Source organism: Porites lutea, chromosome 14 (assembly GCF_958299795.1).
Source record: "Porites lutea chromosome 14, jaPorLute2.1, whole genome shotgun sequence".
Classification (NCBI taxonomy): domain Eukaryota; kingdom Metazoa; phylum Cnidaria; class Anthozoa; order Scleractinia; family Poritidae; genus Porites; species Porites lutea.
The window spans coordinates 10,553,179-10,574,002 of record NC_133214.1 but is presented as its reverse complement, the minus strand read 5'-3'; the positions used below and the strand labels follow the sequence as shown (position 1 = coordinate 10,574,002).

The following is a 20,824-nucleotide window of genomic DNA, read 5'->3' as shown; positions in this document are numbered from 1 at the left end:
GGACCGTTACTGTTCTCAATAGATATAACTGATTTACCTAATGGTCTTAACTCCACCGTTAGACTTTTTGCTGATGATGCATTGTCATATGGAATAATCTTTTGTGATGAAGATGCAGCTGATCGTCAAGATAATATAACATAACATAACATAAAACTTTATTTATACTCGAATTTTAGAGTAGCTAACAAGCTAATATCTTCGAGCTGACACTACATGAAAATAATATAGAAATATATATATACATTCAATGCATTATAAGTAATAATAAAATAATATTAATAATAATAAGCACATAAAAAAAAAGGAAAAAGAATATATTATTTACAATTCACAATTTTAAGTTTAAGTATGTCAGACAAAAAGTATCTACATGAAGGTAACATCCTATATTTTGGTCTTAAAGTCTGCAAAAAACTGGTACGAAAAAAGTCCAGCAGTGTATTCTACTGCTTAGCTGAAAAGTAAGAAAAGGAGTTAAGACCATAGGTAGTTGTTTTAGGTTTACTTAGTGAAAGAATGTAGTTGCCACGAAGATCATAGGAAGAGGACCGGAGTGAACAACCAAGAGAGATCAACCAAAGCGGGAATACGTATTTTGTGGAGAAATTCTAGAAGAAGTGGATTCTCACCCTTATTTGGAAGTAGGGCTTGGTAACAAAATAAGGTGGTCCCCACACATCGAGGTAATCTCATCTGGGCCAAATAATCTGTGAAAGAAACCGCGTACACGACACTTGTGAGGCCAAAGCTCCAGTATGACTGTAGTGCATGGGACCCGCACTACCAGAAAGATAAAGCCGCAATAGAAGGGGTATTACGAAAAGCGGCTCGCTTTGTCACGGGAAATTATGATCGAACAGCGAGCGTGACGGAAATGCTGCAAAATTTAAAGTGGGACACGCTTGAAACAATGAGAATACACATAAGGCTGTCCGTTATGTATAAGGTGGGAAATGGCAGGACTATTTGATTCCAAATAGAGAAAGGGGAACACGAGGAAGCCATGATTTTAAGTGTATTGTACCGAAAGAACACAAGGATATTTTTAGATTTTCTTTCTTTCCCAGGACAGTAACTGAAAAGCCAATCTCTGTCTTTATTTAAAAGTTAACTCCTTTAACTCTTTTTATTAGCAGTTAATATTTGTCTTATTTGTAGTTTTAGCTTTTATTACCATTTGTTTTGTCTTGGAGTGTTTTAGAGTTAGCGTGATGTCCCCTGGATATTGCCGACAAAACAATATTTAGATTTATATTTAGAGTCGTTCAATTTCTGCAGTTTCTTTACCCTGAACACGAGAACTGACATCGAAGTTGAGATATGAAAGAGCGATGTAGATCTCTAGACGACCTAGAAGTATCAATGGATCGACTTGAAATTATGCCATTTGTAAACTCTTTTGATATTTTTTGCGAGAAAGCATATAGTGTTGTTGAGCTTGTTACAACTATGAAATAAACGCCTTGTATCTATTAAACGCCCCGTCTGGGCGTCTATGAGATCATTAACGGTAACTGAAACGAATGATTGTGAAACATAACAGGGTTAAGAATCCCAACTGTGGGGAATTTTGACGCCTCTTGTCTGCAAGTCCAACTCTCTAACTACTCGGCCATGCTGCCTTCTCTTACACTTGGTTTTTAAACCGTAAGGTTTTCAAAAAATCAGGCTCCTATGGTCAGTTTCATAATGGCAATAGAAAGAAGGTGGATCTCTCGAATTATAGGCTGTACGTCAATTTATGCTTAATTATGATTCAAAGCGGGAAGATAAATTCTTACCTCTGTGCCAAAATGGGAAATCGCCTGATATATTTTTTGGTTAAAGATCCCTATATTGTGTCTCATCCGTCCATCTGATTTCCGTAGAAAACATAACTGTCTTCCCTCTAATCCAAATCCGACAATCTGGTCCACAGCAATGTGTGCAGTTTAAATGGAACTTGCTCAGTTAAAATTTTAATAAATCTGCATATGTGTTTTCCAGGTTTGAGCTATTCGCCAGTAATATGACCATGTTCGTTTATTCCTTTTAAGTTACATGGAAGCAGAAAAATACGAAGAAGCTGTAAGAGATTATGAAAAAGTTTGTAAAATGGACCGATCTCGAGGTGAGGAGACCACAACCATGGTGTTATCCTGCGACAGAAGCATAGGAGGAACGTCTGCGCCTCAGCGACAGAAATTTCATACTGATGAAGCAATTCAATGTTTACATGATAAATCCGGTAGTCATGGGGTCGCAAAAGTACATTTGCTTGATTTTATGTTTCTCCTGGTCGAGTATGGTAAAGTTTTGTGTTCTACTGCGAATGAGCCCCAGCATGCTTCCTCTAGAGAAGAATGTATTCCACGAATATTGACCGTTTTGTTATAGATTCATCGCGTTTACATTAGACCTTTGTGGCCTTTTGTCTTTTGTCTGTCATTCGTAAACAAGAGGTAAAACAATATAACTACTATGTCGACCAATCAGAGCTCCTGACCAGATTCCGGACAGATTGTACGTCATCAGTATGGAATTTCTGTCGCTGAGGTGCAGACGTTCCAGCAAGAAGCATAGGAGCAAGGAGAAACGGCTGTATTCGCAGGCTACCATTCTGTTAACTGTGGCCCTTCAAGCTTGTTACATATTCTGAAACATTTTAGCGGTAAAAAGGACCTGAACATATCGAGACCATCTTTCGCTACCATTTCGGGGACAACTCCAACGCAGTCAAACGTCTAAGGCATCCTTCTGCAGCTCTGTTGTTGTGTTAGGAATTTCATTTACAAGTGAACCCATGAGGAATGATACGTAAAATGATTAGTTAACGTAACGGGTTTTTTTTCTTTTTTCTCAGAATATGGATTTTTCTCGTTGAAAACCCTTCTCGCTCGATTAAAAATTATGCTGCCAAATGGCGCCGACGATAACATTAGTTTCAGCTCTCAGTTTTTTAAAACCTTTTTAGTAAACTTTTGAAATGTTTAGTGAATTGGTACCGTACTGATAATATCAAAAAACTTTCCAAAACAGTGAAAGTAGAGAACCTAGCTTGAAGTATCTTGCTAAGGTTTTGAAAAGTTCCCTCGTTTGATGCAAAGATGTCATATCAGTAAGTAAGTAATAGTACGTAAGTAATCCAGTTTAATCAAGGCAGGAAACTTAAATGTGATGTTTGCATGCTTTTGCTTCTTCAGGTATGCTTCAAATAATTTTTTTTTTTTCAGAGCATCGACGAATGCTAGAAGAGGCGAAATTTGAACTGAAAAAGAGCAAAAGAAAAGATTACTATAAAATTCTAGGCATTTCCAAGGGGGCAACAGAGGAAGAAATTAAAAAGGCGTACAAAAAAGAAGCACTAAAACATCATCCAGGTAAGAGCTAGCGCAACGGGGCAAAGTGTTTGAAGAGCATTATAAGGCAGTGCTAGCAAGGCTATGACCAACGTTTTTAAGGGAGACTATTCAGTGAAGAAAGTAATGTTATTGAGTCTATATCATGTGAAGTGGGATAGAATAGGCCCCGCGATGTCGCTTTTTGAAAGATATTATATGTATGTTATCGTTGTTTTCCGCCTTGAACACATTGATGTGCTTGTACAGTTTGGAGGTGGGTGAATAGGTTGCCTCCTCTTGAAACCCATATTTTCTTGTGATTCACTTTTCTTTAGTCGATAACTCTTTCTCTCAGGGTGATTACCCTAGGCTGTCTAATAGCTTGTTGGCTCAAATAAGGACTTTCGATTCTCGCCTTCTTAATACATTTGAAACCAAGATGGCTGCTCGTCGATCACTCGCTTTTCGACATCAAGTTGTTTTCATTTGCATCAAATTCTGTCATTAAAATATCTGTGCATGTTCAAGAGTTGCATTTGTTGCAGTGCATCTTGAAAACAGTAACTGACTTACACCTCACGCTGCTGTTCTGATAATTCTGAGGGACCTTTAGATTGGACTATGAGTACAAGCCTACTATTTACAAACTTCTAATTCGTGTACCTTATTTAATTACTTATCATGTCAATCTTATCCCTAACATTTATTTGTGCTAGTCAGCAAAAAAATTCAAGTCGTACTCATAATCAAATGTAAGGGAGCAAGGATTGGCACAATCGGGTAGTGCACGGCCTTCCGTGCGAGAGTTGCCGATTTCGGTTCCCAGGTGTGACCTCAAATCAACTTCTTTCCCTTTTGCGTAGCTTTAAGTTACTTTAAATACCCGTAAAACGGAGCACTGATAGAGAGGGGGGTAAAATAAGTGCAGGATGTCAGTCAAATGATGACTGTTACGATTTACCGACGCGAAAGAAAGGATCTTTACTTTTACCTTTACCTTTAATGACCCACTCATGACCGAAACGCAAAAATGCGGGGAGGAGCTGATTATATTGAAGACTGTTGTTAGTGTTCAGCACTTTTAAACACGTCAAACGATAACTGCTTCTGGTTCGAACGCCCCTTCAAATATCAAAATTGTTTAATACTCTACTGGTCGCTAGCCTGCGAGAGAACTTTCTCGCACGCTAACTGGTTGCATATGATAACTTTTTCAGATCGTCACTCTGGTGCGACAGATGAAGTGAAAAAAAGTGAAGAACTGTTGTTTAAAGAGGTCTGTTTGTTTTACTGTTCTAGACAGCATTCTTTTAATATGCTTATGTATTCTGCCAACTTAGCTATATATCTTTGTGTTTTAGGAGTCCTAAGGATCAAAAGGTGTGGTTGATTTTCAGACCTTGTCCTGTAATTCATCTTTGATTTAGTCGCTAATAATTTTAAGTCTTCCCTTGCACGCATATTACAGTAATTTACGTATGGTTATGAGTCAGGGCATACAGTTGACTCCCGATAACTCGAACCTTCGCTAACTCGAAGTCATTTTTGTTTCCCTTCAGATCTTTTCTATATAAATTTACCCTCGATAACTGGAACCATGTTGTAAGCGCGTGAGAAGTCAGGAAAAAAACCGTGTACTGAAGTCCGAGACATTGAATTTATTTCAAAGCAACCGTGGCAATGTTTTGTCTTTACTTTTTTGTCCTTCTAGTTCAAATTCAGTGTCCATTCCTGTATACTTGGTCGCTTAATTGCATCCCCCCCCCCCCCCCCCCATTCGCTTATTTTGTTATTTCCGGTTATTTGCTTCGAACTCCCGATAACTCGAACATTTTTCGATTTCCCTAGAAAGTTCGAGTTATCGGGCGTCGATTGTACTTTAATAAAGTAAGAGGCTTGGGGAAAATATGCTGTTATCAGGCTGTCCTGGGACTTCCCAAGGCGAAACGCTTGCTGTTGTTTTCGTAACGCATCGACAGCCATATGACTTTCTTTACTCTCTCTCTCTCTCTTTTGGTTTGAGGGAGGTGACGGGAAAACTCAAAAACGTAAAAAGCTATAAATAAGAACAATACAATACAAACAATACAATGTTCTTTATTTTGAGAGGGTAGATACATGATTAACCCAGTAAAGAGTTTTCTAACACATGGCCGGTAGTGGCCCGGGCGTAATGGTCCTAACGGGACGCGTACTCTTCCCATGACACAAAATTTACATTCAACTGATTAAAAGAAAACAAGAACGCGCTTACAGCGGCTCTCCGTCTCGCTTGCTTGGAGATTATATCGAGAAATGAGGGGGCGATTAATTCTACACGAAAGGGGATTTACTCGCTAAAGGTTTTTTAACTTCCTACTTGATCGACGTCAATACTTTTTATTTGTTTCTGAACTGATTTAGGACGCTTGTTAGCGACGACCGGAAATACGTCTGCGTTCGCAGGCTATACGCGTGTATAAATACACGATTCCAGAGAAATTACATCATCGCCAAGATCAAAAAAGTTTCCTACATGGCACTTTATTTGAATCATCGCCGAAAATAAACCGCATGCTCATCACAAGACCATTTATATACAATGAAAGGTTACAACACCCGACCATCGCAGTTTTGTTAATTAAGATTTATATTTTATTTTTCCACCACTCAGAAGTGTTCACTTGTTCTAAGTAATCAACGTTTTCAAGCGATTGAATTCGTGGACCGACACGTTTCGGAAAAGTTCTCGACTTAATCTTTCCTAAGCTTTCTTGGCAAAACATGCGTGGCTTCGATCACGCAACGATTCTTAATATTCCCAGTTTCCACGGTCTCCGCTAGGAACGCCTGGCACAATAACCGCCATTTGTGTCCAAAATACGACGAAAAGCGCGTTGCACAGACTAACAAGGACGAGTTCTGTAAAAGTCTTAGTGGTCTCGTGTTTTAACAATGGAACTTGTTTATTTTTTAGGTAAATGAAGCGTACAGCGTATTATCAGATCCCAGGAAAAAAGCTCGGTATGACTCAGGACAAGACCTCGAGGACGGCTTTATGAACACAGGTTTGTCACAATTTTAAATTGTTTAAGTTTTTATTCGCCCGGCAAAGAGTTAGACCCTTCCGTTGCATATGTAGATAAGAGTTAGCAGATACTGCTGTGTGTGTACGTGTCATGTTATCTTCAGTCTTACGGCACGAGAGCTTTTTCTGTTATTTCGCTTGTGTGTATTACCCATGACTGCTGTTGCATATATCTTTCATATCTATTGATTGTCTCCTTTGTTCTATACCACTTAGATTTTGATCCAAATTCAATATTTCAAGCATTCTTTGGAGGTCCAGGATTCGGCGGGTTCAACTTTGGTGGACCGGGAGGTATGTTGACGGTACAATAGAATCAGAATATAGAAATACAATCAAAACTATACACAGCCATCGGCTTGAAGACAGTGAAAAAGGCAGGGCACAATAAACCGAAAAGTCGAGCGCTGTAGACAGGTGGTTCATCTTTAATTTATACGTCATTGAAGAAACTTATGTTCTTTCTATCTCCTGTGCTATTCTTTGTGGTCCACTAGCGCGATTAGAATTACTTTTTATAAAATACTTCTCATGTATACAATATGTATTTGATGTTTATATCAACGTTTCCAACTTACGCAGTCCGGGCCATAACCATTTCTGGATACTCGATGACGTCATCAATAATGGCTTTTATAATGCCGACTTCGAGGAAACTTATTTCTAATCTTATTTGAGCCTTAGCGGATTTAGTCCTCAGTTATGTTCCATGAAACATTGCGAAATTAAAGGCAAAGAGTGACAAAATATAACAAGCGAATAGGTGATAGCCTCGGTTGTGATTTGAGACAAAAATTCTGTGGAAAAGTCGATCAAAGGGGCCTTCTGCGAGGGCGCCGATAAAGGAGTTACTGTGCATGTATGCTCGTGTTGATGAGATTCCAGGCATGATGAATGAATGAACTTCACATTTAATATGTCGTTACACTTTGTCGTCTTCGTGGAAAAAAAAAAACTATCTGATGCAGAGCAGTGTAGTGCCGGGTAGCAGCGGGTAGATTACAGAGTGGAAGAATCCAAACTTTAACAGTCTCACATGCAGAGGTTATTTCCTGTGCTTTTTGTTTCTGACAAGAATGGAACTTTGGTGATTTCGTGCCATGCTTCGTCACGATTGTTTTCAGGATGTTGAATTTTCACGGATAGTGATTTTAATGACCCGAATTAACTTGGTAAAAAAACGGCGGGCCTGTAGGACTGAACGACTTTTATCTCATAATGTAAAGTGTCATTTGTTTCGGTAGGACTTTTCCGCGGGTCGCGGTTGGCGGATAAACTGATAGAGCTTTAACGGATTCTATCCCTTAACATATATTAACATATATTGGCGCTGAAATTAAAGTAGAGATTTAATAGCTTAATCGCTTGCAACAAAAGAATAGTTATCCTTGCATTACGTGAGAATTCTCTGTTTTCAATGTCACGCAATCAAATATAAAAAGTGCAATCCATTAAACAAAGAAAGTCCAGAAAATGAAAGAAGATAAATATTCAAAAAGCCCAGCGATATTGAAAATTGTATGCTGTCCCTAGAATCATCGCCACTCCCTCACCTTAAGAAACGATAATTGTCCGTTATCCTTCCAGAAAAGGGGGAAATGTCTGCCACTAAAAACTTGCGAAAAAAGCGATCTTGGCCTTACACTTACTTTTTCGCGGCAGGAAAATGTAGAGATGCATACGCAAAAAATTCACTTCAAGTTCTGGATAAGGTTAGACACGTGCCATTTGTCTTGCTTGACATTTCCCATTTCAATTTGACACACCGCGTGTAGCCTGGCGAAACGTCCCTTGCGCCATACCTTGTGGCATAGCCTGCGTTGCAGCCGGCCCACGCAGTCCTCTAAACCATTAATATAGCTCTATTTATACAATGATGTGAATGCTACGCGCGCTGTGATTGGTCGTTGCCCATTATCTATTAGAGTACAGATACATGAATGACGTCACGGGAAACTTGTTTTCTTTGTTTTGTTCAACATGGCACGCGGTTTTGAAAATGTTTGTGAGATTATTTCGGATTGAGGCAAGTGAAAGCTTCGGAAAAAGTTTAGCAGGAGCTATTTACAAAGAAGAAAAATGGAGAAACGGAGACCAAAAAAGCTATTGACTACTTGACAATGCCTAAACTACAAGAAATCTTCACAACAGTTGCCATCGTGTGTCTTCGCTACGAGAGACTCGCTGTTTTACAAAATGTTTTCGCTATTATTCTTCTTTGAGCAAGAAAAGACGGTGAAAAACTTTTCGAAGAAACTGTACACGAGTAAGATAAAGAAGAAGCTAAGATGAAAAGTTGGGTTTGGGACTTAAAAAAGGCCTAAACTAGCACAAATCCTCAAAAGGTCAAGCGGTTCGAGGCAGGTATGTGTATCGGTCTTTTTCTTTTCTGATCATTGTATAAAACAAATAGATTCCATGTTGCCGTGGGTCTGTTCAGTAATAGATCACAGAGGACGTCAAAATGTGGTAAAAACAACAGTGACACACTCGCCTGCGGCTCGTGTGCCACTTCTTTGTTTTTACGACATTTTGACGTCATCTGTGATCTATTACTGAACAGACGCACGGCAACATGGAATCTATTTGTTAAACAGAAGGTTTACAGTGTCTGCGACGCAGGCAACATGTAGCATGATTTCTCAGTTTATAAAAATAAAGTCTTGGGAAAAATAGTCCCCTTAGGTGTACGTAGCCTGACGTAGACAAGACAAGACAAGACATGTATTTTTATTTGGAGTCTTATATCAGCTGGCACATAAACGTTGAGATAATTCAAAATTACAATATATGTGTTAGCTATCAATCACATTATACCAAGTTATATTAAATAGAGATAATTACAGTCATTTTATTTCATTATCGTGATATTTCTCCTTTACAAACAACATCGTCCCCAGGGTGCTTTTCCCTGGCTTGCCCGTCACCCGCCACCCGTCAACCGCCGCTCCTGCCACATTAGCCTCCGATTCTTTTCTAGCGGGTAGATTATGCTGTCGAGCAAATCTTGTTGTTGCCGTTGGTTTCACGTTGAGAGGTAATGAAGCTGACCTATTTCCTGCATTATACTACTTCATGAGAAATTTCTGCAATTTGATTGGCTTAGAGCAGTGGTATTTCAGCTTAATTTGAAATACCTGCATATGAAATTTTGAAGGATTTCGAGTTCGCCGATTATTAGGAACAGTAAACGGCGAACTCGATACCACAGGTAAGGTAATTCAACGTTTATTCAACGTTGATTTATATACACACTTAGTGCATTTAGTATAAAATAACATCGGTTACACACGCAGATTGTGGGGGCGCCCTGTGGTTTAAGTATATTCTTTGGCGCCGCGGGTGGAAGGCCACGACGTTCAAATGATGAATTTTTCACTCTCTCAGAGTTCGGGAATGTCAAGACTTGTATGCTAAATGTTTCAAATAAATGAATTATTTTTTTTATGCTGTCTTTCTATGCAGTGTTTACTACTGAATTTTGGCTGATTGCCGCAAATGCCTGCCATCAAAAAATTGGTTTACTCGATATTCTACTCATTTCCAATATCTCTCGGACAAGTTTATGTTGTTTTGGTTTTGACCTCAACCAATCACAAGGCACGAAACCGATATCCAGAAATGGTTATGGCCTAGACTGTTAACGCTGACGCCCATTTGCAAATCTATTGGTCTGTTAATGAAGGAAATGATGAGACGAAATAAAACAATTACATGTGGGAAGGTCCCAATTGGACGTTTCTCGTGATGGAACTAAAGCAGGCGATGTTGACCTTAAAGAACCTTATTAGTTTTCTTCAAGAGTGCCATGAGCAAGCACTTGTTGAAAATGTTGCTTGTAGAAAAATTGATCTTTCAATCATGGTACAACTTAAATCATTTTATTCCTTCAAAATATTTTTTCGTTACTGAACGATGTACATTCGCCGGTTAATTCTTCATAACCAGCTTCAACCAGATGCAAAAAAGGTGACACACTCCGACGAAAAACCGGCCTTTTTCACTTCAAATCGCTGCTAGTCACACTTTTGTGCGACCTCACCTCCTTCCTCCCTTCCAGTGAAGGTTTTTCCTCCAAGTTTTGAGCACGGTCTTGTATTGCTAGCAACGTTGATACGGGGAGGAAGGGGAATCACAAGCACAAGATCATGGGCAGGCTATTTAAGCCAAAATAAGGTAAAGTGCAGAGTATTTTTGCAACTGGCTGGAGCGTTGACCAAATTTGGCTTTGGCAGTGTGTAGCTGGAGAAGATGGTTTAAGACTTGTACCGAATAGACAAAAATACGATATTATCTGCTAAAGTAAACATCCCTTCCTGTCCCGATACTGTTGATGATTAGGCTACTTTCGTAAGGTATGAAGAATTAACACCCTCCTCGAGGTTAATAATACATTTAGCAATCATTTTAGTAAGTTCATGAAGCTGGCTGTGATGACAAGAATTTAACGTGTTATATACTTCCCTTTCTTCAGGTGGACCGGGTGGTTTCTCGTCCAGTGGATTTCCAGGTGGATTTCAGTTCACCTTTGGCTAACTTTGAACTTACCTTTTGTACCTTTACGTCATCAATAGCGGAGATAACACTGAGTAACGTATAGCTTGTACACCATTGCTGCTCCAGTCAAGCTTAAATGATACACAGACATTACTGCTTGTTTCTTTTAACAACAAATACGTCAAATAACAACTTTTAATGGCTCGGGGAAGTTTTACGATCTTCAATCTATTTCAGTCTAAATAACGGTAAAAAAGGTGTTCTTAACAGGGCGAAGACTTACCATACTCTACGCTTATTATCTCCCAATAAATTATTCAAAGTGGACATTAATTTCGTGTTCAAAACATGGGCGGATCCAGAGGATTGTCAAGTGGACCGCAGACACCCCTTTTTCTGTGAAAGTGTGTATCATTTTTAAAGAATTCTCGGTAAAATAAGTAGTATCTTTACAGCTGGCACGTATCTCAGCCGCCCCTTTCTGACATTTGTTATCCCGGCCACCCCTTTCCCCTGCACAACTTTGATAATTTTGTATTTCTATCTTTGCTTGTAAGCATTCCTTTCAGTTTCTGACAAAGGAGATGCTTAATTTTTAAATTTAATGTTTTGGGGTTTGAATTCTGAGAGGAAATTTTCTTTTGAAAGATAGTTATTGTCCAGGTAAGACTTTTCCCGGTGCTAGTGTGTCAGCTTTGAATTACTTCTTTTTTTTGTCAGCTCTTTTGCGGCTTGTTGTGGCAAAGCCGGTTAACACAAACCCCACGACACGTCATGGCCGTTCCATGTCAGAAGTGGGGGATTCAGGTCTTTAAATAAGGGGCGGACCATTATTTTTCTGGAGGGGGGATGAAAAATATTGACAAAAATTGTTTGCAGGGTCTGAAAAGACAAAATAAATCGAAGTCAGTTAAGATATTTAAAAAAAATTACCAAAACTCTTGCCAACTCTCAAGCTTAAGACATCGATCCCACGCATGGAGGGCAAATGTTTGTAGAAAAATGGGATATATTTGACAACCAGTCTAAAACAAGGCTTAGCTCAGAGGCAGTAACTCATCTGCTGATGAGCTTTCTGAAACTCAGCCATTGTGAAGAAAATACATTGTATTTAGAAAGTTAATGTGTACTACATTAATTTTTTAAATTTAATAAAATACAGTCTTTATAATGGCTCAATTTCAGAATGCTCATCAGCAGATGAGTAACTGCCTGTTTCATCACTGTCTGAGCTTGTTTCAGAGTGGTTGTCAAACATATCCCAGTTTTCAATTCTTCAAACATTTGGTGAACGGTAGGATTAACTGATCCAGAACCACATGGCGCATGAATTTCTTCCTCAATAATGTAATTAGTGCTTTCTACAAAAGAGGACAACGGTTTCTTCCGTTTCTCATGCTGTGTCCCTTCTGCTCCTTGTACATCATTGTTTAATAGTTTAATAAGGTAATGGTAATATTTAGCACAAGTAAAAAGAACACTGAAAAAAGTGGAAAACATTTTTTCGCAAGAAGATGACGATGGAAAAAAATGTTTGCGGAGACATATATGTTTTAAAGAAATGTTTGCAGAAGATAATTTCTCTCCCCACCCCCCTTCCAGAAAAATAATGGTCCGTCCCTAAGTGGGGACCCGCTCATCCACCTAGAACATGATTTTTCCTGGCCTTACATGCCTCTGTTTGGACTTAGTTTACCCTTCTCTTTTTGATAACCTTTGTATATTTTTAGCATTATAGTCTACAGTCCTCCTGATGTTAATATGATCGGGCGCTAATCTTTGTTAAAATGACATGAGCTGGGTGGCTTTGGGTGGCAAGGTTTGTTGCGGGACGAGAGCCTTGGCTGTTTAGATAATGGCAACTGCAAGAAGAATGCAACGATCAATTTTCATCATTTTTCTTCCTCATTTTGGTGCGTATGAATTTATCGGTGACTCAGTTCGCTGGGAAATGAATTTTAATCCGACTTTATTAATGCTTTTTTGTTGTTGGTCCACTTTGTCGACGTGGAAGATTAACACGATCACATGAACATCATGGGGTTGTCATGTCATTTGCTGCGTTTAAAAGAATGGCCGAGATCTCGATAAACTTCACTGGTCAGGCAAAGCCGCTAGCCCAGCTCATTTGTCACTAACAATACGACCCTTGTTGAAACATACCTTTAACAGTATTGTTCCAATAGAATAAAAACGCTCAGAAACACACCAGGTTGAATTTTGTGCTTTTTAACTCTGATATTCACAAGACAATCGATTCTTAAACAAATGCCAAAAAATTGTAGCGAGGTTATTGCCTCTGATTACTACATACCACTTAACAGTACAAAATCCTAAACTATTAGCAGGCATGTCTTAAACCAATCTCGTTACCAGAAGCTGCGATCCTTTTGGTCAGCACCAATGATCTCTAACCTCTGGAAGAATCCGAAAAAAAAAACATTTCTGATTGGCCGATAAAATAGTCATGTTCATCACATGCATATTCCTACTTTGCAAATCAAAAAATTGTGAGCTCGTTGAATTGCTTTTAACAGGTCAGTTGTGTACACACCAATCTTTTATGATTTGAAACCGTTCAGAAAAAAGTTTGTTTTGATGATATAGTCACGAAACCACACTACAATGATATTTTTTGAAAAATGTCCTTTGTCTTATTCTTGCCACTTAAGAGGAATTTTAAAAATACATGCTACTGAACCTTTCAAATATGCATTCAGCCGTGTTCATTCTGAGTATGGAAGAATGTTTGTCATCATGACTAACGAATGACTTAGTCGCAGCATTTTAAATAAATACATATATTTTGTATACCAGTTGATACGTATGCCCGCCTATCGGCAGAGTGCTCAATAGAAGGACTAGAGCGTAGTATAATCAAGGTTGTCTGGTGTCAACGTGAGATTTGACTTGGCATATTTATTACTATTTAGTTTCGTACCGCACAGCATGCGCGGCACTCTTCAGAAAAAATTGCCAACAAAAACTTTGTTACAACATACGCTACAATTACAAGCGCGTGCGCAGGATTTGAATAAAAAAAAATATTGCGTGACAACAGAAGATGGAAAGCTGCTAAGAAGGAATTTGCGTGCGTGCGTGCCCGCAGGAAATTGCAAGTTCGTGTCGCTTGTCCAAGCTTGCCAGATCGGGTCCGCAAATGATAAAATATTTTTCCCACAGGCACAAATTCCAGCGATTTGAAGCGGGATTAAAACGCGCGGCTTGCTTTAAGATCTTCCAAGTTACCTTATATTCAATCTTAGCGTCTTTCAAATGCCAGATGTGCTTGCTGAGTTCGGTGCTGAGTCTCTTGTTTGGGTCTCTGCAAGAAGACTTATGGTTAGACCTACATAGCTCTCAGCTGGCCTATTGTCCTCCGTTGTCACTGTGGCTTGGTAGATCACGACTTATTTTAAGCAATTACCGTCTAGAGAGCAGTGAGCTGGTTGACGGCAGTTTCAAGCTTTAGGTGGTACGGCGTAAGTTTTCCGTAGGGTGGATTTGTCGTGGCCATCAATTCCTTGCTTTAGATTCGGCATGTAGCTGTAACTGATCTTAAATGTGCTATTTAGTATATACACACTCAGTGATCTTGAACAATCTGATTGGTTCGCTATCTCGGACTATTCAACAATATTCACCTCCTAGCGACTGGATAATGTGTGAGCTTGGTGTTTCCCCCCTTTTTTTAGAGAACGATCTTTTAAAAGTCGACAAAATCCTAGGGTTGACTTTTTGTAAGGGAAGAAAAGACTTCGAAGGATTCAAAACGACGTTTTTCCATTTACTGTAGCTGAGTTTTGTGCTCGATGGGTTGTTTACGCCTCCCGTTTATTCGCGTAGAAGAGGCCGTTTTGTGAACGCAGCGTTTCCTAACAAGACAAATTTGGCCCAAAAATCGAAGTTTATTCATGACAAACAAATTTGAGAGCAAATGTTTGCAGAAATTCTACGTTTCAAGTAAACAGGAAAAAGAATGCTACAGGAAGACGACGTCTTACCTCGAGCAACCGAGCCGCCATTTTTGTCAGTTCTTCATTCATGCGAAGAACGAAACAACAAACGCTGAACAAACCTTTTTGACAATAACCTTGCCGAGTCCACAGAAAACAACAAAGCTTTTCTTTTCTTCTCAGGTAAGGAAACAATTCAAACTTTTAACGGGTCCACTTAAGCTATTACGCTGTTTGCGAAGTGATAAACTTGAGAATTGCCATGTTTGAAAATTATGCAAAGACCTATTTTTAAACTTTCGTGTGATTTGATCCGTCAGTCAAATCGTACTTTTTAATGGTTTCCTCTCTGACATTATATACTAAAACAATTATTCTTTTGAATCTCGGTGAATAGTGGCTTTAGGAATATTTACCTCTCTGCTTCGCGGCTCGGTAAATACTTAGCCACTATTCACCTCGATTTCAAAGAATAATTGTTAAATATTCACTAGGACAGTTAGAAAGGCTTTAAACGCAACATCACACAAAATAAAATTTATGCTATGTCACGCAATGGTCAGCTACACGTGGTGGCCTGAATGTGTACAGCCACCTCTTCCCCGGGAATAATCGCCCTTGGCAGCCCAGTCAAAATCGTATTTTAGTAATTCTTGTTATATTTACAGTGATGTGCATTCTAGGATTAGCCGCATATCCGGAGGCGGGTGTATAGTCCAGGAGCAGTGGCGCTGAAATAAGTTCCATGGGAATTTCGAGATGATTTCAAGGAAAACAGTGTGGAAGTGTCAAGGGGACCTAAGGACTAAGAAAATGTTAAATGTTGTCGGCACTTCTGTAACACGTGCAGCAGGCAATACGGGGCATTGAAAATTGCCCCTTGTTATTTTACACGAAAGCGAGCAACCGCTGTTCATATTTCCTGTCCTACTAACTACTAAAATATAATAAAGATAAGATGTTTTAAGATCTACAATGATAGCGGTTGAAAATCCGAATTTAAACCCTTAGTTTACCTGAAACAAAGTTAGTGAGGATCCAAGAATAGTGAAGTCCCGAAGCCTCATCGCGGAACGAACAATATTCAAATTTTCTCCTAGCCCAAGCGGAGGATATTTTCAAAATTTTTGGTCAGTAATCAGAATGTGGAAAACAAACTGGCGGATTTTATTATAAAATGAAAAGTCCACGTTCAAAATACCACTTAAATGTTATTACGATATTACGGTTTCTTAGGTTTTTACCGTGTCATTAGAGAGCTTGAGATTGAGGTTTTCGGTATTTCCCGAAACCGCGAACGTCAAGAAGTCATGTGAACAGGGCTTTGCCGTCAGATTTGCAGTTTGAGGTTCACTTTTGTACGGCTAGACCACGCTCCAGAGGTAAGTGATTTACCGCAAGGTTTTTTGAACCCTGAAACATCACAATCCCACGTTTGAGAAGAAATACGATTTTAAAAGAACTCTTTTGCTTATTAACCATCGAATTCTATTTCAAAAAAACGTAATTTCAAAGACAATTTCTCAGTTAAAATAGAGGATGAATAAAAACAAACATGGCCGCCGCAATACCTCCCGCGAATCTTAAGTCCCAAATATGGGCAGACGGGTAACTTGAAACCGTTAACGGCCGACCGCAGTTTGTCGTTTGCAGTAAAGTGACCAAACCTCGATCTTAAGGTCTCTATTGTGAGTTGGCATTCAAATGCCGCCGATAAATGTCGTCGTATGAAATAAGTACCACACAAAGGATGGGCAGGTTAAGGACCGTAATTTAAAGCTCTGTAGCCAGGAAAACAAGAATGACCGCCCGGCTGAAAAACGTGCCTCACATGAAGAAGTTCTTGCAATTGCATTTAAGAATGGGCTTCTAAAGGCAATAAAGACTACCTCAGGAGTCGAATAATTACAACTGAAACTCAGATAGAAAAAAATCATTGTGCTGTCCGTCCGTGTTACCAGAATGCAGCTTAAGTGTCATTGTCTGAGAAAGTGTTCCAGGGGCCAAAAGCTGTGGTCAACCGATTTGGCTGAAACTTTACACAGAAGTTGGGTATAATGAGATATTTCAAAAGGCACTCTGGCTCACTTCTCTGAGTTCTAGTTTTGGAGTTACAGGGGGGGTCTCATTTTTTGCCCTTTGAGCACCAAAAATCCAGCCTTCCAGGGGGCATTTTGAAAGTGTGATAAGACCCCACTGGTAAATTGTGCTGCCAAATGAATTTGACCATGAACTCTACTATAATAGAGCTTTCAGTTCGTGCATGTAACTTTGTCCTCAAGGTATTGCACAGGGAGGAGCCTGGGGCTAGAGTTTGGCCAAAATTGATGTTAAAATTACAACCCAAAATAGCCATTTTTCAAAATTTCACTATATTCACCTGCCTTCTTGCATAACTTCCAAACCTATACCACTGTTTACTTTAGTCACCCAGCTATCAAAATCAGTTAAGAAAAATTTGGCTCATTATGGTTTATTGAATTTTTGAAACAACCACTTCATGCCCCTCTCAGGCGATGCAAAATGGAATTTTGAGCCTAATTCAGGAGCTGGATAACAAAAAGCTTGTTTTGCTTTTATAAAGAAAATAACCCAAAGAAAGCCTAGCATTGAGATGATGCACTTGTTATTACATCAAGCTAGCTGGCCCGCCATTTTGGACTTGAAGAGTGTGGGGACTGGACCAAGTTCCCGTCCAATCCTTCTCCCGTTTCGCGGGAATTTTTTCCGTTTTTCGTCAGGTGTGTTCGAAATTCTAGAAAGCGATCTGTTTCAGGATAATTTTTCGATGGCACTTTATTCCTTTGGAGGGGTAAATGACAAGTGCAGTGTCACGTCATGGGCTGTGCAAGAAACAGGAATGCTTCCTTTGTTGTCTTGCGATAGTGACATGACTGCATGGTTAAAATAAAGCACAAGTAGAAGGGTTCAGGTGTGTCCGGGGAAGAAGAGGAAGAACTGGTGAAGAAGACTGGCCATGTTTGAAATTGAGGCTCTTCCCGAAGACGACCAAGAACTAAAGGGCGAAATAGCTATATTCACTCTCACTCTACTAGAGAAATTGCATGAGTTGCTTGTGAAGTATTCCTCTTGGACAGTGCTCCAACGAAAGGTAGCCTGGCTACTGAAATTCAAGGTGTACCTTCAGTATCGTAAAGACAAGAAAGCAGATATTGAGAAGCACCTGACTACGGCAGATCTGGAGAAAGCAACATTGACTATAGTTAAACTAGTACAAAGAGAAGTATATGCAGAAGAAATACAGGATTTGGAGACGAGAGGCCATGTCAAACGTTCGAGCAAGATTGTAAAGCTCCGACCCATATTGGATGACGGCGTCATGAGAGTTAGAGGTCGCATTACAGATGCCCCTATTGCGTTTGATGCCAAATTCCCTATGATTGTTCCACCAAAGCACCATGTGGCCCAGCTACTGATTGCAAGCTTTCATCAGAAGTTATTACATGCTGGACAAAATTACATCCTTTCGCACTTGAGGGAGAAGTTTTGGATACCTAATGGAAGGTCTGCCGTACGTAAGGTTGTGAGATCGTGCATGACATGCAAGAAACAGAGAGCGGCAACCATGGAACAGATGATGTCCGCCTTACCAGCATTTCGCACCACAGCCTATGAGCCGTGCTTCACCTATACAGGAGTGGACTACATTGGACTCCTGAATGTTAAGAAGGGAAGATCAGTTGTTAAGAGATGGGGAGCAATATTCACGTGTATGAATTCTAGAGCAATACATTTGGAGCTGGCCACTTCACTGGAGGCTGACTGTTTTATTAACGTCTTCAGAAGATTTGTAAACAGAAGAGGGCCACCCAAGTTTATGTACTCTGACAACGGGACAAATTTTGTGGGTGCCGAGCGGGAGATCAGACAAGCAATTGAAAATTGGAACCAATGCCAAATCAGAGATGAACTCCTGTAGAGAGGGTGCCAGTGGGTGTTTCAGCCACCTAAGGCTTCTCATGCCAGTGGGGTATGGGAAAGTCTGATCTGTAGCAGTCGAACCGCCCTGAAAGGTATACTTGGAGAAAGTCTAGTGGAAGAAGATGTACTGGCGACTGTCCTGACAGAAGTTGAGGCAACCCTTAATTCCAGACCTCTTTGTGCCGTCTCAGACGACCCTAACGACCTTCAACCATTAACACCAAACCACCTGTTGTTGCAGAGAACAGTAAGCAGCTCGCCGCCTGGAACCTTTGTGAAAGAAGATATGCTGTTGAGGAAGAAGTGGAGACAGACGCAGATATTGGCTGACCATTTTTGGAGACGATGGTTGAAGGAGTATGTTCCAGCCCTACAGGAGAGACAAAAATGGCACAGACCTCGACGAAACGTGCAAGTTGGAGACTTAGTACTTGTAGTGGATCAAGACCTTCCCAGGGAAAAGAGGCATTTGGCCCGTATTCTAAGAGTGATTCACGGAAAGGATGGGCTTGTGCGAACAGTTGAAGTGAAGACCGGATCTTCCTCGTCATTGTTGCGACCCATACAGACACTCTGTCTGTTAGAGGAATCAGAGAACCTCTACCGTGATTAAGACTGTTTAGGATAAAGAATCGGACATTGACATTGTTATTGCCAGTTATTAACCTGATTAATAGGGTTTTTTGGGAACTCACACGAAGTAACGACGTTTTTAACGCTTGACAAGGTATATATCCTTGTTTGTACGGATTGCTTGGTCTTGTCCGACGTATATATACCCTTGGTTGTACGGATAGGTTTGTTTCGTCCAAATAAACGCCAGTTTACAAGTGGATTGCATCTTACAGCGTTGACTATAGGGTTAGGGATGCCGCACTGTCGCAGTACTGGAAACATATCTGTTCTGTTGATGGAATCAAAGGCTTTCTTGAAATCCACAAAGGTAACAGTAAGTGGGAGTTGGTATTCCCCTACTGTACGAGGGCTCTCCCAACAAGACTGAAGAACTTGCAGCCTCACTTTCGCCAAGTGAATGTGCTTGAAAAACCAGCGGTTCAACTTTACTTTTTGTTACGAGATAATCCGAGACTTCGCCCATAATCTCGCTGACATTAAACTCTAAATCTCCCAGCCAACTACCATCCTTTTCAGTAGACTCTGGTTCAAGATCTTCTAGTATTTTTGTAAAGTCCCGGGCATTATTCTTTGCTTCTTTAATAAAACTAGCTAGCAAACTGACGTACCTTTAAAACGCTGCCCTTCTCGGCCGTCAACTCTTGGATTCTGTTAGCCTGCGTAGCTGGCGGTACTATGTGGGTGCGACATTAAAGTTTTGGCGGCGGAGCCGTGATCGAAAAAAAGGGAGTAGGGATGAGGCGGTTGAAATACCGCCTGCCCGAAAACCCCGGTATTTTGAATAGTCCGCACACCAGTGTGCGGAGAAACGGATTGGTCGAGGGCAATACATATGTCCATCATGTTAGTTGATCCTTCGCATACATTTCCCAATGAAGGGAGCAGATGGAAAACTGGAAAAGACGTAAGTGATTGTGGTTTCCCCTTTAAAAAGAGCATAATTGATGACCAAATTCTCGAAATAGCGTCTTTAAACTTCACAGCGCTGGAATTGTCTTTATTTAGCCGTAAGAAACAAAGGTCAAAGAAAATTAAAACACTTTACAACTGTATCTGAGATTAAATCCTACTGGGGACACCTACAGAAGCATGAACCACAGGAAATGATTACTCAGTATGCATTTAACAAACCAGCTTCATGACCTTTTTAATGTTAAGCCTAGTGTGGCAAAAAAAGATTTACTCAGTCAAAGTTTAGGATGATACTTGCTCTGTGTAGTGTTAGTAACCTTCGCGTGAGAGCCGAGAAAAGAAAAAAACGTCTGTTCAAGCAAACTCACAAGGTCACGTTTCACATTATCACGAGCTTAGGAGTCGTGTTTAGCCTTTCAACGCTTATTTCAAAACTGTCTCGCGCGAAAATAATGGGAAGTTTCAAATTGCAGGTTTCTCTTTGATTGTCT

At 40.0% G+C, this 20,824-nt stretch overlaps 2 protein-coding genes across 2 annotated transcripts in view; both read left to right on the top strand.

Moving 5' to 3' along the window:
• The window catches only part of LOC140923904 (dnaJ homolog subfamily C member 7-like), a 55,776-nt gene extending 42,681 nt beyond the window's left edge, over window positions 1–13,095 (top strand). Inside the window, exons 11-16 of the mRNA XM_073373925.1 lie at window positions 2,040–2,113; window positions 3,216–3,362; window positions 4,541–4,599; window positions 6,280–6,370; window positions 6,607–6,684; window positions 10,865–13,095. Of these exons, the coding sequence (XP_073230026.1) occupies window positions 2,040–2,113; window positions 3,216–3,362; window positions 4,541–4,599; window positions 6,280–6,370; window positions 6,607–6,684; window positions 10,865–10,926 (511 nt within the window). The 3' untranslated portion in view covers window positions 10,927–13,095. The remainder of the gene's footprint in view (window positions 1–2,039; window positions 2,114–3,215; window positions 3,363–4,540; window positions 4,600–6,279; window positions 6,371–6,606; window positions 6,685–10,864) is intronic.
• A 4,725-nt stretch (window positions 13,096–17,820) lies between these two features.
• On the top strand, window positions 17,821–19,398 carry LOC140923930 (uncharacterized). The gene is made up of 2 exons (XM_073373947.1): window positions 17,821–18,779; window positions 18,831–19,398. Exons 1-2 carry the CDS (start codon window positions 17,821–17,823, stop codon window positions 19,396–19,398), a joined length of 1,527 nt encoding a protein of 508 aa, XP_073230048.1.
• The last annotated feature ends 1,426 nt before the right edge of the window (window positions 19,399–20,824 follow it).

What these genes read in the sequence shown, in the direction of transcription:
- LOC140923930 (XM_073373947.1), top strand. Translation starts at nt 17,821, where the DNA reads ATGTTTGAAATTGAGGCTCTTCCCGAAGACGACCAAGAACTAAAGGGC. An exon ending in CAAATCAGAGATGAACTCCT is followed by an intron (nt 18,780 to 18,830) that starts GTAGAGAGGGTG and finishes TTCTCATGCCAG; the next exon opens with TGGGGTATGGGAAAGTCTGA.